At 41.0% G+C, this 14,495-nt stretch overlaps 1 protein-coding gene across 6 annotated transcripts in view; it reads left to right on the forward strand.

Moving 5' to 3' along the window:
* The first annotated feature begins 590 nt into the window (after positions 1-590).
* The window catches only part of fam184a (family with sequence similarity 184 member A), a 90,082-nt gene continuing 76,177 nt past the window's right edge, over positions 591-14,495 (forward strand). For all 6 annotated transcript variants that reach the window (XM_010883014.4, XM_034287860.1, XM_010883017.5 and 3 more), the window contains exons 1-2: positions 591-721; positions 1,172-1,376. In XM_010883014.4, the coding sequence (XP_010881316.1) occupies positions 1,197-1,376 (180 nt within the window). In that variant the 5' untranslated portion in view covers positions 591-721; positions 1,172-1,196. The remainder of the gene's footprint in view (positions 722-1,171; positions 1,377-14,495) is intronic.

Consider the following 14,495-nt stretch of genomic DNA (forward strand, 5'->3'; position numbering starts at 1 on the left):
CAGAAGCTGGAAATAGTTGTTTTCCTGTTGGTACTTGCCTAAAACCTTTGTGGGGGTCAATTTGTCCGGTTTAACCATCTTTATGGAGAAATCTGGTCCCAACTTGTACACATCACAAACACACAACTGTTTTTCTATTATTGTTTTTCTAAATCCGAAAATCAGTTCCCTATCCCTAATCCGAACCCTTATACTAACCTTAACTTAAACCCTACCATAAACATAACCTCAATAACCTAACCTTTATATCTTACCTGAAATTCTAGAACTTCAAACTCAAATTATAGCACTATGCCCAGTGTTTAAGTGTTACCCTAAATCTAAGCAATAACCTAGAGGATTTGTCAGGTTTTACTATTTTTGTGGGGCCATCTGATCCCACATATTTAAACTATACAACTTGATCTCACACGCACACAATTCATGAGCCAAAACCCACAAATATGTAACAACACTTCATGTTTTTATACTTAACACATTTAAAATGTGTCCACTGACTGATCCCATCGTAGGTTAATGGGGAGGTGAAAGTGAACGGAACTGACGTCATTCTTAGTAATTGTAAACTGTTGAAGTGACCCATGGTAACAGAGTCCTCAGCAGTGCAGTAACCACTAGCTACCTACAAACGCACATTCAGGCAAGAGCCGATACAAGGGAGTTATGCGTTGAAGAAACCTCTCAACGAACCGGCTCTCCGGTGTAAAATATCGGGTTCAATGTGAGTAACATCAATTAAACAACAAGTTCCTTCATACGTGCAAATACCCACGCCAGGTGTTTGCTTGACAAGTACAAAGGCAAAGCAAATAATTTGAGGAATTTGAGTGCGGGTTAAACGACTGCTATTGCTACACCTAGCTAATGTTAGCTGCCGAGTACTGTACTGTACCGCTCATGAAACGACAACATTTTGATGTGATGAAAAGGTAACACAGTGTTTACCTGCGGTTTGCTGTTATTCAAATTAAGGGAAAATACTCGATGGTCATCTTTTATTAACACGGTTGTTGTTTGTAAATGCGCAAAATCTGAAATTATTTATATTTTGAAGCAGTAGAAAGATTGATGTATTGATGTATTTTTATGACTCAGATTTTAATATAAAGATGTCTTTGCAGGATTTTTTTGACAATTTAGCAATTGATAACGTTACATCATATTCTTATAGTAACAACATTTGAAGGATTGTGAAGATGGCGACTGGAGCGGGTTGGCAGCAATACTACAGCCCTGCTGCTGGCAATCCATCGACCGGAGCAGGGAAATATAATTCTGGCTCATCATCGACAATGTCTTACCAGTCTGGCATCGCCATGGAATATACCCAAGATCTGCACCTGAAAATGAGCAAGAAAATTGCCCAGCTGACAAAGGTAAGGATGGTTGTCTATATTCGGGTACACGTTATCAAGAGACCGGTGCTGGAATGGTACTGTACTCTTGGTCAAAGCTTGGGTGCTGATGAGATAGGATCCATCAGCGAATCGATGATCTGACTGTAAAACGCAGTGTTAAAATTGTTACTGTATGCCTACTGTTAGCGAAAGAGCGCGTGTGTGTTCCTTTCATTTTTGGTGGCTAGTTATTTTGATCAGGAATGGGTTTCTTACAAATTAGCCCTGACTGAATTACATACATAACAGAAATATATGCGACATATAAAAACAAGCAGAATTTCCGGAGTTTCAGTTATAGCTCACTTGTTAAGGTGATTAACCCTTTAAAGTGGGAACTGCTTTTGCTTGTGGCAGGGTTTCGCCAGGCTGGTATTTTTCTTCATTTAACAATATAGTTTTCAGTATAACCACCAATACAAAAGGATGGTCCTACTAATATATCCTAGTGCCTAACCATTTTGTGTTGGAGATCCCAGCGCCCCTTCTGTCTGTATAATCTGTTTTAAATGATTTTATTTGTTCCTCCCTATCAAACACACTTCAACTGATTTTGGAGGAGTGGCAAGTGTCATTTTGTCCAGGTCATAACTCATTCTGAACATTCTGAAGTAGTGGACAAGGGTCTGAAAAGGGATTAATTAAAACCTGCCTTACAGAATCATTAGAAGGCAGCTTCATTGTCTATTTCTGAAGCTTTAGTCCACCTACTCCCTGCCCTAAGGTCCTGATGCAGAGTGTTTGCAGTGTCATTCACAGTGGATAGACACTATAGTACAGCATTTTGTAGCTCATTAGGTTTTTAGATTTCTCAACTTCACAGTGTTTTTTAACTAAATGATCCAGCACAGAATGTTTGAATGCAAGGGCACTTAAAATTAAGGAGCTGTGTTTTACCTACTGTAATTACATTTTATAAAGGCAGCATAAATTCCATGATAAGTATTTCTCTACAAAGATTGTTACTTGTGTCTGTAACGGAGCTTTATTTAACTCTCCGTTACATTTCATAGAGGATGACTATCAGGACTCTTAAGTAGGTTATTGCTTCCATAGCAACCAGCTTCATATTATTCAAGGAGATATCATGCAGGTATTAAGATGCTTATTTTTCTGAAGCATCTGGTCATGACAAAACTCTTTTGAAATTAGCTTTGCTTATGACACCTGAAAACAGAAAACAAGGCTGATGCTTTTTCTAAGAAACCCTTTTCACTGTACTCTGTGCATGGCAGTGTAATTTTCCAAACTTATTTACCGATCTGAAGGACAAAGATGGATCTAGTCCTAGCTGTAGGTTCTTAAAACTTTTCACCAAAATGCTGTTTGTGCATAATTTCTTTGGTGTCACACAATCAAATTCTGCATAGTTCCTCATTTACACAGTTCTATGTGTTGAAAGGAATGGGTGTCTTGTAAACAGCTCTCCTGTTCTCCAAGCACTGCCCTGTTAACCTGGCCACTGGGGTGTTTTACATCTGTGGCATTCCACCTCTAATTTATCTCCAGCTAGTTTTTCCAGCACCGTGTGTTTACTCTTGAAATAGAGAGGGTTGCTCGGTGTGAAGTGATGACATCACTTGAAGGAATGTGTTTCTTTTCCCTTTTTAGCCTTGCCAGGCCAGTTTGCCCCCCCCATGTCCTTCCCTTCTCCCCAGTGGATCTCTCTCTCTGTAGAGACATCAGACGAGGATGGGCTCAGGCTGCTGTGTTCTGTTTGAAGAAGGAATGTGGTTCTCTAAGCTGTCGGTATTTGTCTGCCATAACCCAGGGGTTAAATGTGAGTTGATCAGGTGGAATGATGGGCTGGGCTACAGAGCAGATGGCTACTGCCTGGGACACCAAGCCTTCCTTCCAATAGATAGTGTAGAACTGTGAGGAACCAAAACAATGTGTCCTTCCAAGAAACAGCTTCAGTCTTATGTGGTTGACATCAGATAGGCACGACAGAAAAAAATGCTTGCTCTGTGTAATCCATGAGAATAGTTGAGTACCTATGATTAATAAGGGAATGCATGGCTAGAATGCAAACGAAAATGTCTTACGAATGTCTGGCAGTGGAGAAATAATGTGCAAATTTTCTGCCAAAGCGAGGAAATAATTTTGCTTTGTGCCAATGAAAGAAAGTGTTTTCTTTGAGGACACAAATTGACCATGACGTTACCTGTAGGCGCTGTGGATATTGAGCATTATTTCTATTATTCCAGAGGATTCAGAGAAGGGGCAAAATAAAATGAATAAACTGTCAAGATCCTGCTGTTGATAAAATGATGGGTTTTGCTATCAACTGATTGTCGCAAATCCACATGAGACTCCTATAATACATGCTCCTAAACTCCATTGCTAACTTCGGATTTATCCCTTGGTTAACAGTCATTACGATGCTTGGCGCTCATTTGTCAGACTCATTAACCAGTATACATCTCTGAGAAGAATAAAGCCAAGGAAACAATACCCTTTTGGCTAATGTGTGTGAAAGTATTTAACAGCCCCAAACATTTGCCATGGCTGTTTGAGCTTTCTAGGTTGCCTGTTGTTAGGGTGAGCACTCCGTGCTGTTCCAAGTTTGACAGGAACGTGAGGAACGGAGAAACCCTTCCCAACAAAGACAGATGAGGCCTGGGAATGTCAGCCGGATGGACAGGACACTTAATGACAGCACAGGTCAGGACATGACCACCCGGACTAACTGGGGGAGTGTCTGCCATGTCACAAAGAACTGTGTTGTCAAACACCCCACACTTCCCACTGGGTGGGAGGTTCGTGCTCAGACAAAGGTTAAGGCTCATGATCACTAATCTGAAGAAAAAACAAACATGTTCCTGTTAACACCACCTGTGCTGCGAATTGGCTGTTTCAGTGATGTCATGCAGGAGAAGTTGTCATAAAAGCATTCTGATGGTGTTCATTCCCCCCCCCCCCCCCCCCCCCCAAAAAAAGCATTTGCTTTTTTTAAAGCAAATGCTGTGAGGTCAAGCTAATGGCGTCTCCAGCACTGAAGTCCTCGTTTCTTCTGTTGCTAGATGATTCATTTCATGGTCATCTTCACCCTTGTCACACGTTGCGAATTCTCTGTGGCCTAGTTCATATGCATTTCCTGCGTGTCTGTCCTTCTGGGTTGGGAGGGACTTTGAGAAATCTGTCCCTTCTTCTCTGATTCTGATTGGGTTCATTCTACATTTCTCATTCGGAGCTAAAACCTCACACATTGTCCAATGTGATGGTGTAATTAGTTACATTGTCCCTGTCACGTCTGACCCCGTGGTATTTTCAGCAATCACACTTTTTGTTGGCTCCAAGTATCCTCCTCTCACTCCCGGGTATTGGTGTCACGCTTCTCATTTGGTTTCAGCACATGGGTCTCGCTCTCTCATGTGGACATTCACAAACACAGACCGCTTCTAACACCACACAAAATAAAGAATACATCCTGCTCCTAAAAGGAGAGTAGGGAGGCCATTAGTTTGCGGTGTGAAACCAGATAACATAAATCAATATTCTAACTGGTGGAGGGGGACTGCAGGTGAAAGTGTGTAGGCTCCGTGTGTGTCCAAATGTTACAGAAAGAGAATGCATTATTAAGCATGGTGGAAGGGGCCGTTGTCCAGCGTCTTTCCCTCAGGACCCCCAGAGCCTCCAAGCTGTCAGAACCCAGTTGGCCCCACCCCTCTATCTGCTAGCTCTTGCCCCTGCGTCTGCTCCTCTCTTGGGTATTGTGTGCCCTGAATAATGAAAAAACCTAAAAAGCATCTGATGGAGACACTTTTCTGTCTTTGTATTATTTATTTTTTTCTGCCTTGACACAAGGAATAGTTATTTTTTTTTCGTTTATCTAACCGTGCCTTTGCCAATTTCTTCATATCATTATCAAAGGGAGTGTAGTCAGCTCCAGCCTAGCCTTATGTACCTCTACCTTATTTCATCGTCCTGTAGAAGCTGTAGTGTAGTAGTGCAGGAGCTATTACACAAGAACGGGCAGCTTTTCTTTTTTCTATTTGTCAAAGCAGCCATGCCATAGTCCTGACGGGTCACCTCCCAGCACCCACTACTTGGAGGCTGCCGAAATGTCCCAATTAAAATGAGAGTCAGCCGGTATGACTTGGCTTTTTGCATCAGGAGACACCAACTTAATAGCTATTGACTACAGAACCCATCCACCTGCTGCCCATAAGCGGGAGCATGGTGTCAGGAATAAGCCAGGGTAAAAGAAGCACCACATGCCCTATCTAGCTCTGAAGAGAAGAGTGTAGTGGCTAGGCCAGGTTTAATCTTTTACCCCTTTCTAAATGGCACATAAAAGGGTTCAGTTTAGGGTTAGGCTTATTCAGATTAAAGTGAGATACGGCAAATTGGATTTAAAAAATTGAAGGAGAGAAATGGTATTTCAGAAACCTATAATAAAATGATGAAAGTTATAGTAGAGATACTGAAAAGAAAAAAAATATATATATATATGTCACAATGCATGCGTATAAACTTAAATTGGCATTAGCAAAGTATTGTATATCTATGTACACACATTTTTCATGGCTTGGCAACTCATATGTATTGTAAATATTCCATTATAGCCGGTAAATGTACTTTTTCGGCAACTAATGCTAAACAATATTGCCGAACAACATAAATATTTTTGAATGTCTGATTATTTTTCCTTTCTGTACCTAAGCTGCATAACTTGGTCAAACAAATACAATTGTGATCAATGGATTCAGTGGTGGGAACGCTCCCTCTCCTGTATCAGCGTCGGGCCAACGCCCCAGGAAGAACCACCTGGCCCGGAGCGTCAAAACAGGTCCATTGAACATAGCCCAGCTGCCTACCTTGAACCCCTTGACGAAGCACATCTGCCCCCAATCTGGTCTCGTCAGGGGGACCAGGAAAGCCGCTCCAAGACTAAAGAAGAGTGGGATGCTGTTGACTGCCACGGTGTCCGTTCCTGCCCTCTCTCCCTGTTACAATACGAAGTCAATCGATTCTCTTTAATGTCTTTAAATACTTTTATCTAAGTGCGATTGGGTTGAGAATCGCCCTACCCATACCCTGTTATGTTTCAGCCTTATTTTTTTCAGGCGAATTTATCCCTGATTTTACTGCTAACGTCTGTTTCCTTCTGTGTCCATAACTGTGCTCTACTCTAGTTAGCAAGCTCCTGGCCTGTCAGTATGCACAGCGGTCAGAGAGTTATTTACCTTCTATCACCCAAAACCTTACAAAATTCAAGGAATATTATCAACTGTGACTGGGATTATATTCTGGCCTCCGTATTTCTTAAGGTTGTTCTTATATTTTCGCCAGGTCGCTCGTGCTGACACAGGTGAGATGTGACTGAGTGTAGACACTGTGCAGCAGAGCATGATGCTTTAAATGACTTCTCAATGTGATTAATGTGTTCCTTGAAAATGATGCCTGGCCTGGGCTATAGTCATTGGTTATAGAACAGTCCGTGTCCGGCCCTAACCGTGTGTATAATGTCAGGATAAGTTGAGGGGAGCTCTGTTTAGTTATGAGCTCTGACCAGTAGTTGATTTAAAGCAATTTTCCAAGGCAGTGTAGAGCAAGAGCATTCCAATACTACAGTAAATCTACAGATAGATGCTCTAGATTGGGCAAGACACATGCTAATTGAGTGAATGTCAGTGACTGATAACTGTCCATGTGAAACCTTGCCGATGCTCAACTAACATGCTGCAGTCTACCTTTAACGTTTGACCTTTTGGTGTGTTCAGAATGCAGGTAGATTGTGTGGATAATGATACTTAAACAATGTTTTGGTCATTGACCACATTGATCTGAGAAGTGCTTGTGATTGAGAAAATGTGATGGAGAAAAGCTGTAATAAACTACTCAATTATGCAAACTTTTCATTATAAACATATTACATATTTAACTAATGGAACCAAACCACATTCTACTCCAGAATAATGCAGCAATTCACAAGAATACATGAGCATATAATTAAAGGGTTAATTTTCTCCTCTATACACTCATTTAGTTTTCACTTGAAGGTGAGATGTTTGTGTGGGTCTGTTGTACCACTTAAGTGCAAGGCTCTGGCTGACCTTTTTTACAAGTTCAGAAATATTTGCGCTATTAAAGCTATAGGTATCAAAAACATTGTTTGTCTTTCATTATCTTTTCATTGGAAACAATGGTTGATCTACACAGTAATACAGACCAGCTCAAGCACCCAATGTTCTGAAGCTATGATTATCCAATACATGCACATCTGTTATAAACATTATGAATAGCATAACGCTAAAAATGACAATGCAAGAGAAACCGACAAACGCAAAACATTTGCTTTGGTCTGTATTGCTTTCTTATGTTACACTATCCTCATAACTCCCACTGAGAGACAGCAGTGAGTCTTTTCTGAAAGGCAATAATTGAATGACAAAATATTTCCTTGACACTTGACCACCAACCTAGAATTCATGCAGTATTTTACACACAATGGCACTAACAAATATATATTAGTCCTTAAAGAAAAATAAGAAACATGGTTTAGTTTAGAAATTCACTGTGGCTGCTGAGGTTGCCGGTTCAGTCATCCAGGCACTTTGAAGCAAATCATATAAGTGGATAGGGACTGGCTGGGGTCAGGACTTGTCCTACCATCCCAAAATGAAAGACACCGCTACAGGCAATCGTAGCGGTCTCATTCTCTCTTTTACTTGTTTTCTCCATTCTGCAAGACTTTCCGTCGCTCGCTTTTCACTCTCTTGTTTGGGTCATGGTGAGGTGTTGTCTTGTATCCCGCTCTATCACAATCCCTCACCTTTCCACTTGCAGGCTGGCCTCTGTATCGCGCCAGGGGCTGAGCTATGAGTCTGTCTGAACTAAATGAAGAAAAGCACTGGGAGCATCGTGTTGTCTGTGCAGCTTCCGGAAGATTCCTGACTTTGTCTGCATCTGTCTTTTAGCCAGTCGCTAGCCTCAGATTTACCTCAGACTCTGCTGACATAGCAAGAGCACTCAGCTGCCTGTCACCACACACGTCAGCCTCACACACATCAGCCCAGCCTCTAAGGGAAACAAAAAATCACTGGTAAGATGCTTTCAGTCCAACACCCCTCCCATTCCTCATAGAGCTGTGGGGTTATCTGATGTATAGAAGCTGTCCTCAGTGCTATTTTTAGCACTGACGTGAAGCCAATGCCATTAAACTAGCATTTTTGTTTGGAGTTTAATGCTTACAGACATCCTAGCTCAGGTGTTGTGCTTCTTAGGCACACAAACGTGTGTGTGTGTGTGTGTGTTCATGTGTGCAGATGTGTGCGTGTATGTGTAAATATGTGAGTGTGTATGTGTGCCGATCTGTGGTTATATGTGTTTTGGGAGTGATACATCCTCTTCCCTCTATAATCACAGTTCACCCGAGCTCCGCCACAAATCTGTTTGTCTGGACTCCTCTGACATCTGCCTTGGTTTTAACTCCCAACGTGGAGCTGACAACTCTGCATAAACGCTCACACTACGGATTATGGAGCCGGAATTAGTGAAACTCTGGATGGTTCATACTTGGCCGAGTTGAACAGTCAGTCAATATAATAGTTTAACTAATGAATGGCTGCTCTGTCTTACTGCATTTTTGTTCCCGTGTAAAATCTCAGGATCCTGTGGTACATGGCTGTCATGCTGGTTGTGGTCGGTGGCTTTTAGGGCCCAGTTCTATGGGACATTAAACAGAGGAGCGGTGTTAGACCACTCGCTTCCTTACACTTTAAAGACTGTTTTAGAGAATCCACGAAAGCCTCACTGACTGGTTGATCCTGGGCCTTTCATTTTCTGATGAGCCTTTCAGACAGGCCTTTTGAGGGAGAGTGTTGGCCCAGACCTTTCTAGAAACCTGCCACCGGTGGACAATAGCCCATCTTCCTAGTTGGTATTCCCATCACAAAAGGAATTTCCCCTCGACCAGACTACCACGTCCACAAACTGGAGAAGACTAACAGTATTCCCCATTGACCCCCGCTATAATATGTTGTCATTTGTAGTTACACAGCATGCAGAAAAGCTACTAGGTCAGAAATGTATCAGGTCAAAAATTCCGATCTGCCATTCCTGATGCTTCCACTTCAGGAAATACAGCCTGGGAGAAGAGAGCTTGTGGGGAGATTGTGGCCCAGTACGTAGTTATGTATTTTGGCCCAAAACTTAGTTGGTTTTGTTTGGTGGAATGCTAAAATCTTTTCCAATGTGTTCTCCTATCTCAAATAGTATAGCCAAATGTACAAATTACTGAAAATTTGGCAATGCATCTATAATTTAGGTTTTTGGTTGATTCCCTTGAATTTCCAGTTTAGAATTTGTTTATACCTCCATTTTACCTCAACATTTTGATTTCTCATTAAGTGTTTGAGTGTAAGATCAAGCTGATAAACAACAACTACATTTTCATCTTTACCGAAAGGGCCAATATTTCTAGAGGGCACTGTATATTTGGGGTCACAAAGCCAAATAATATTAATAGGCTGCTTACCATTTTCTTGCTCTTCCTCCTTCACACTTGACTCTCAAATGTGGATGCGTTTTTGTGTGCCGAGAAACTCATCCAGCTACTCATCCATGTTGAATGAAAATGACAGAATAAAGGTCAAATCAAAATGAGATTAAATCTATAAATATACTGTAGCAGCCCTCCGAATGTTTCAAAAAGTAAACACAGCTATGCACCACAAGCAGACATTTTTGTTCATGTGAAAACGCCGGCTTACTTTACATTTATTTAAAGGACACAAGGCATTCAGGCATGAGATCATTTCACAGCTTATTCTGCTTTTGTGGGCAGGTTTACATAGTTCAGAAGCTTCCTTTGGCAGATCAAGTCCTATATAATTTATTGTTTTAACTTTGATTAGGAACCTGAGGTAAGCTGGAAGTTTCTGCATGAGTTCTTTGTAATTTAAAGGTAGTGCTTCTCTTGTCACACAGCGGCCCATCCCACCATTTGATACACGATGAAATGACGTCTCCAAACAATCCCCAGAGATCAACCATTAGATTCTTTCACTGGGTCATTTGATTCAAGTTGCATCTAGTTTGTAGCCCCTAAATCCAAATCAGACGTATCTACTATTGTAAGATAAACAGGGGTCTCTTTCTGTAAAGGAGTCTAGTCTAGGGTTTTTCCTGCATTCAAACCTCAAAGGCGAACGCCTTCCCAAAATATCCCACTGCCTCTATGTGCCGGCATGGTAAAACATGATTTTGCGCTCATAAATAAAATACCAACAAAACACTGCAGCTAATGTGACGGTAGGGGGAAACATTTTCCATTTTGCCAGTGTTGCCAGGTGGAGTGGTTCCTACACAATTGGGCTATTTGTTATGGGTCTGGGCGGGTCTATTTATCTGGAGTCTGAGGGAGAATTACGGTTTACTGTCAATGAAATCTGGCAACTTTGCGTACTGGAGCACACTGGTCCTGACATTGCAGAGATGAGTAACGTTTGAAAAACAAATGGATCCTAGTTTTCTTTTACAACCAAGCATGTCAAAATATTTCAATAGATCATTATAACCTCAAACTACATCCAATCCGCATATTATTTTCTTTTATGTCTTCTAGTAGCCTACAATTACAGATTGTTGTTTAAAGATATCAGATTAGGGAATGTACTATCACCAAAAAGCATTGTGTAAACAATTTACAATTAACATATTTAGGTCAGTAACAACATAAATATATACGAACGTGAAGACGCTGGATCAGCGACAGCAGCAGAGCCGAGTACAGCTGAAGGAAGTCGAGAGTGGGAGATAAACGATGTGGCGTCAAGGCAAGGATGTGGGAAAACAACGCAACAAGCCTGTAATATATACAGCTCTGTTTCATTATGTAGTCTGTATTAACAACAACATAGCATAACAACGACAATAGACAACGCTAATAATGACCGTGATTAATTATAAAGCAGGTGAGTTTCAGAATTCTTTATAAATATGTAACATGTTAATAGGCCTATGTAAAGAATAAATATATTGCTTGTATATTTTAGGTTGCTAATAGGGAGGACATTGTAGTGTGCATTGGCTGCTCAAATGGACAACATGGCAGTTTTAACACTATATATATTTGTCTTTTCAAGTGTGTATTCAGATATTATATAAAGTATATCACAGAGGGGAGTCTGGTGGAGCGCAGGGAAGTAGGATTTGGGGTACAGTTTCTATTGAAACTGTCGGCAACACCTACAAGCAATCAGTAGCAGGAGTGGAGACGGCAGCCAAGTCTTGGTAAACTAACTTATTGCTTGTTATTTATGATATCATCAGTTTACATAGTGATGTTTTGTCCGTTTGTCACATCCTAATCAAGAGTACGTATGACTGATTCATGAAACCCAGAAAATGTTGCGTTTCTTCAATTTCTTTTTCTCCATTTAGCAGTCATTTTAAATCTAAGAGTGACTTCTGTAATGTCAGAAAAGTTCATGTTAGAGAGCTATATAGTTATATAAGAAATCTCAAAATCGTGCAGTGCATACTGGTAAACCAAGCTACAATTGTTGACTCCTTGGCTAAGAAGGCATTAAGGACTTCAGTTTCTGTAAACTGGCTAAAACGTGACAGTTTTCTTTAGAGATCTTTCTTCATTTCCTCAACCACATCCAGCATCATCAGACATATGAATAGAAATATATCAAGGTCACTGGCTTAGCTCTAGGAATTATATTTTTAACACAGCCAATAGAACAGTGGTCACTACTGTCCAGATCCTGCTAGTATAGTTTAGTGTAAAATCAACCAGAGGTCACTTTGCTGGATACTTTAAGCTCGGAAATCAAATGAGTTAAGTTTAGCTCAACGTAAGTCCTGTGTTCACCAATCTAAATTCCAATTTCCCAGTATTATCACCTCTAATGTTCTAAAGGATGCAATTCAATCATTGAGTTTATTGTGTACGCCTCTCTTGGCAGAAGGTGGATGATATACACCCCAAATTGTTTCTAGAGTTATTTTCTAACTTAAGACCTAAAGCTGGAACTTCAAATTGCTTTGGAATGAAGACAGAATTGAACAGAGATGGACTCCAGTGCCTTTACCCCAACCCCTCTGTATTTGCTCTGTTCGTGTTGTAAACCTCAAATGAAAAAAATGGGCATGTATATTTCCAAAAACTATAACATTTCTTTTCAACATTTGATATGTTGTCTTTGTACTATTTTCAATCAAATATACTGTAAAGAGAAATTATTTTCATATCATTGCTTTCTGTTTTTATTTGCATTTTACGCAGTGTCCCAACTTTTTTGGAAACTGGTTGTACTATATTTGTAACCATTGCATAATCAACAATGCAGATTGTATGGTCTTCAATTTAAAGTGTGGAACATTTTAGGTTGTGTACATTTTCCACTGGCTTTGCCACAGCCTCCGCAATTTTCATACTCACTTCAGTTCATCCTATTTTTATGCTTATATATACATATATCATTTTAATTAAAACACATACTGCACAAATTAATGGCCTTAGTTTGACTTGAGCCGCCTTTTCACTTTCATCCCTGAAGAATTCACCGGCCTCTCTCAGCTTTATACAGACAACTAGAAACACCAGTCTACCTTTCTGTGTAATCTATACCCACTCTGCACTAGGCCCTAGAATAGAACATTAAAGCCAATCTGTCCATGTCTCTCTGTGGCTATAGCATCGTTGATTAGACTTCTCAGTTTGTCAGAAGTCAATAGGACAGGATACATTGTAGTTCCACCACAGAGGTTGATAGTGTGTGTGCGCGCGCGCATTTCCATGCGTGCAAGCGTTTGCCAAATCCGGGTACGTGCCTGGACTCTAAATCTGTGCGTGCATGCGTTTCAGGAGAAGAGAGGAGCGAAGTCTAGTTAAAAGGAGTAACACTACTGTTTCTAGGGGAAGTCACTGTTCCGAGCCTCTGCTCATTGCTATAAGTCTGCTCTGTTCTCCTCTGTTCTGACCTGGCTCAAATTGGACATTCAGCAGTAATCTTCCCAGCTTTGATCCTCCCGCTCTGGCCCTCAACTACACATAATAAAACGTCCTGGTTGAATTCATGAGGTCTAATGGAGCCGGATGCTGGATCCCAGTACTGGACAGAGGAGGGAAGGATTGGGTCACGTTCAGTTGGGTCTAATCTGTCACTGTTTCTCTCACTGTCTATGCCAGACATGGGCTTAAAACTAGGCTGTTATCTTGTCAAGATTTATTAAGGTAGCCTTCGGCAGTTATGTTGGAATGTTTCTGTGATAATAATGTGTGTAGATGGAAGCATCCATAGTGATTTGAAATCAACATTCAGAAGCTAAAAACAGCAAATTGCTTCAGAATAAATGTGTTTACTGTTTTTGGTGTTGCTTAGGGGCTGGTAAAGAGGTACTCTCCTGAAGCTGCCCACCTCTGAGTGGTGGATCGAGAAACATTACTTTTGATGTGCTTGAGCACACTTTTATTTCAGAGACAAAGCACCCTGAAGGCATAAGAAACAATCAGCTTTGCATTTCTGCACGGCCAGCTCAGATAGTGCTTTGGAGAAAGAAAGAAAGAGAAGGAGGTTCAGGTGGAATGCTGTACTGTTCACCCCTTCATCTTACTCTGTCACATGGCAACTCCCAAATCCTTCTAATTTTCCTCCTCTTACTTGTCTGCTGGAGGCTTCATTACACACGTGACCTCCTGTGTGTATTTCTACAACGTGTGTGTGCAGAGTTCTCTGTGTAGATATATGTTTATCTGTGTGTCCATGAATGCATCCCCGAGCGTGATTGCTTCTTTGCGTCGTGATGTGAATGATAGCAGGGTTGGATTGGGTAAAGGGTGGCAGGACTGGACCACAGCTCATACACAATTTCACAGCTGGCTTAACAGGGACAAATAATGGAAGTTCCCTATACTTTGGCCACACGGTGGAACCTAAAGGAGGTGCTGTGGTTAAAGGTTGGGTGTGCTTTGTCGTTTTGATCGAACGCTTCCAAATTGCCACAGTGTGTGCATATATTATGACATTGGGTGGCGAATTTGAATCTGCAGTTCGTTCCTTCTTGTGCTACATTTTTTCTTTTCTTAAGGCAACACTAAGTCTAGTAACAGAAGCCTGAGCCCTTTTGTTATGATGGGTC

Source organism: Esox lucius, chromosome 18 (assembly GCF_011004845.1).
Source record: "Esox lucius isolate fEsoLuc1 chromosome 18, fEsoLuc1.pri, whole genome shotgun sequence".
Taxonomy (NCBI): Eukaryota; Metazoa; Chordata; class Actinopteri; order Esociformes; family Esocidae; genus Esox; species Esox lucius.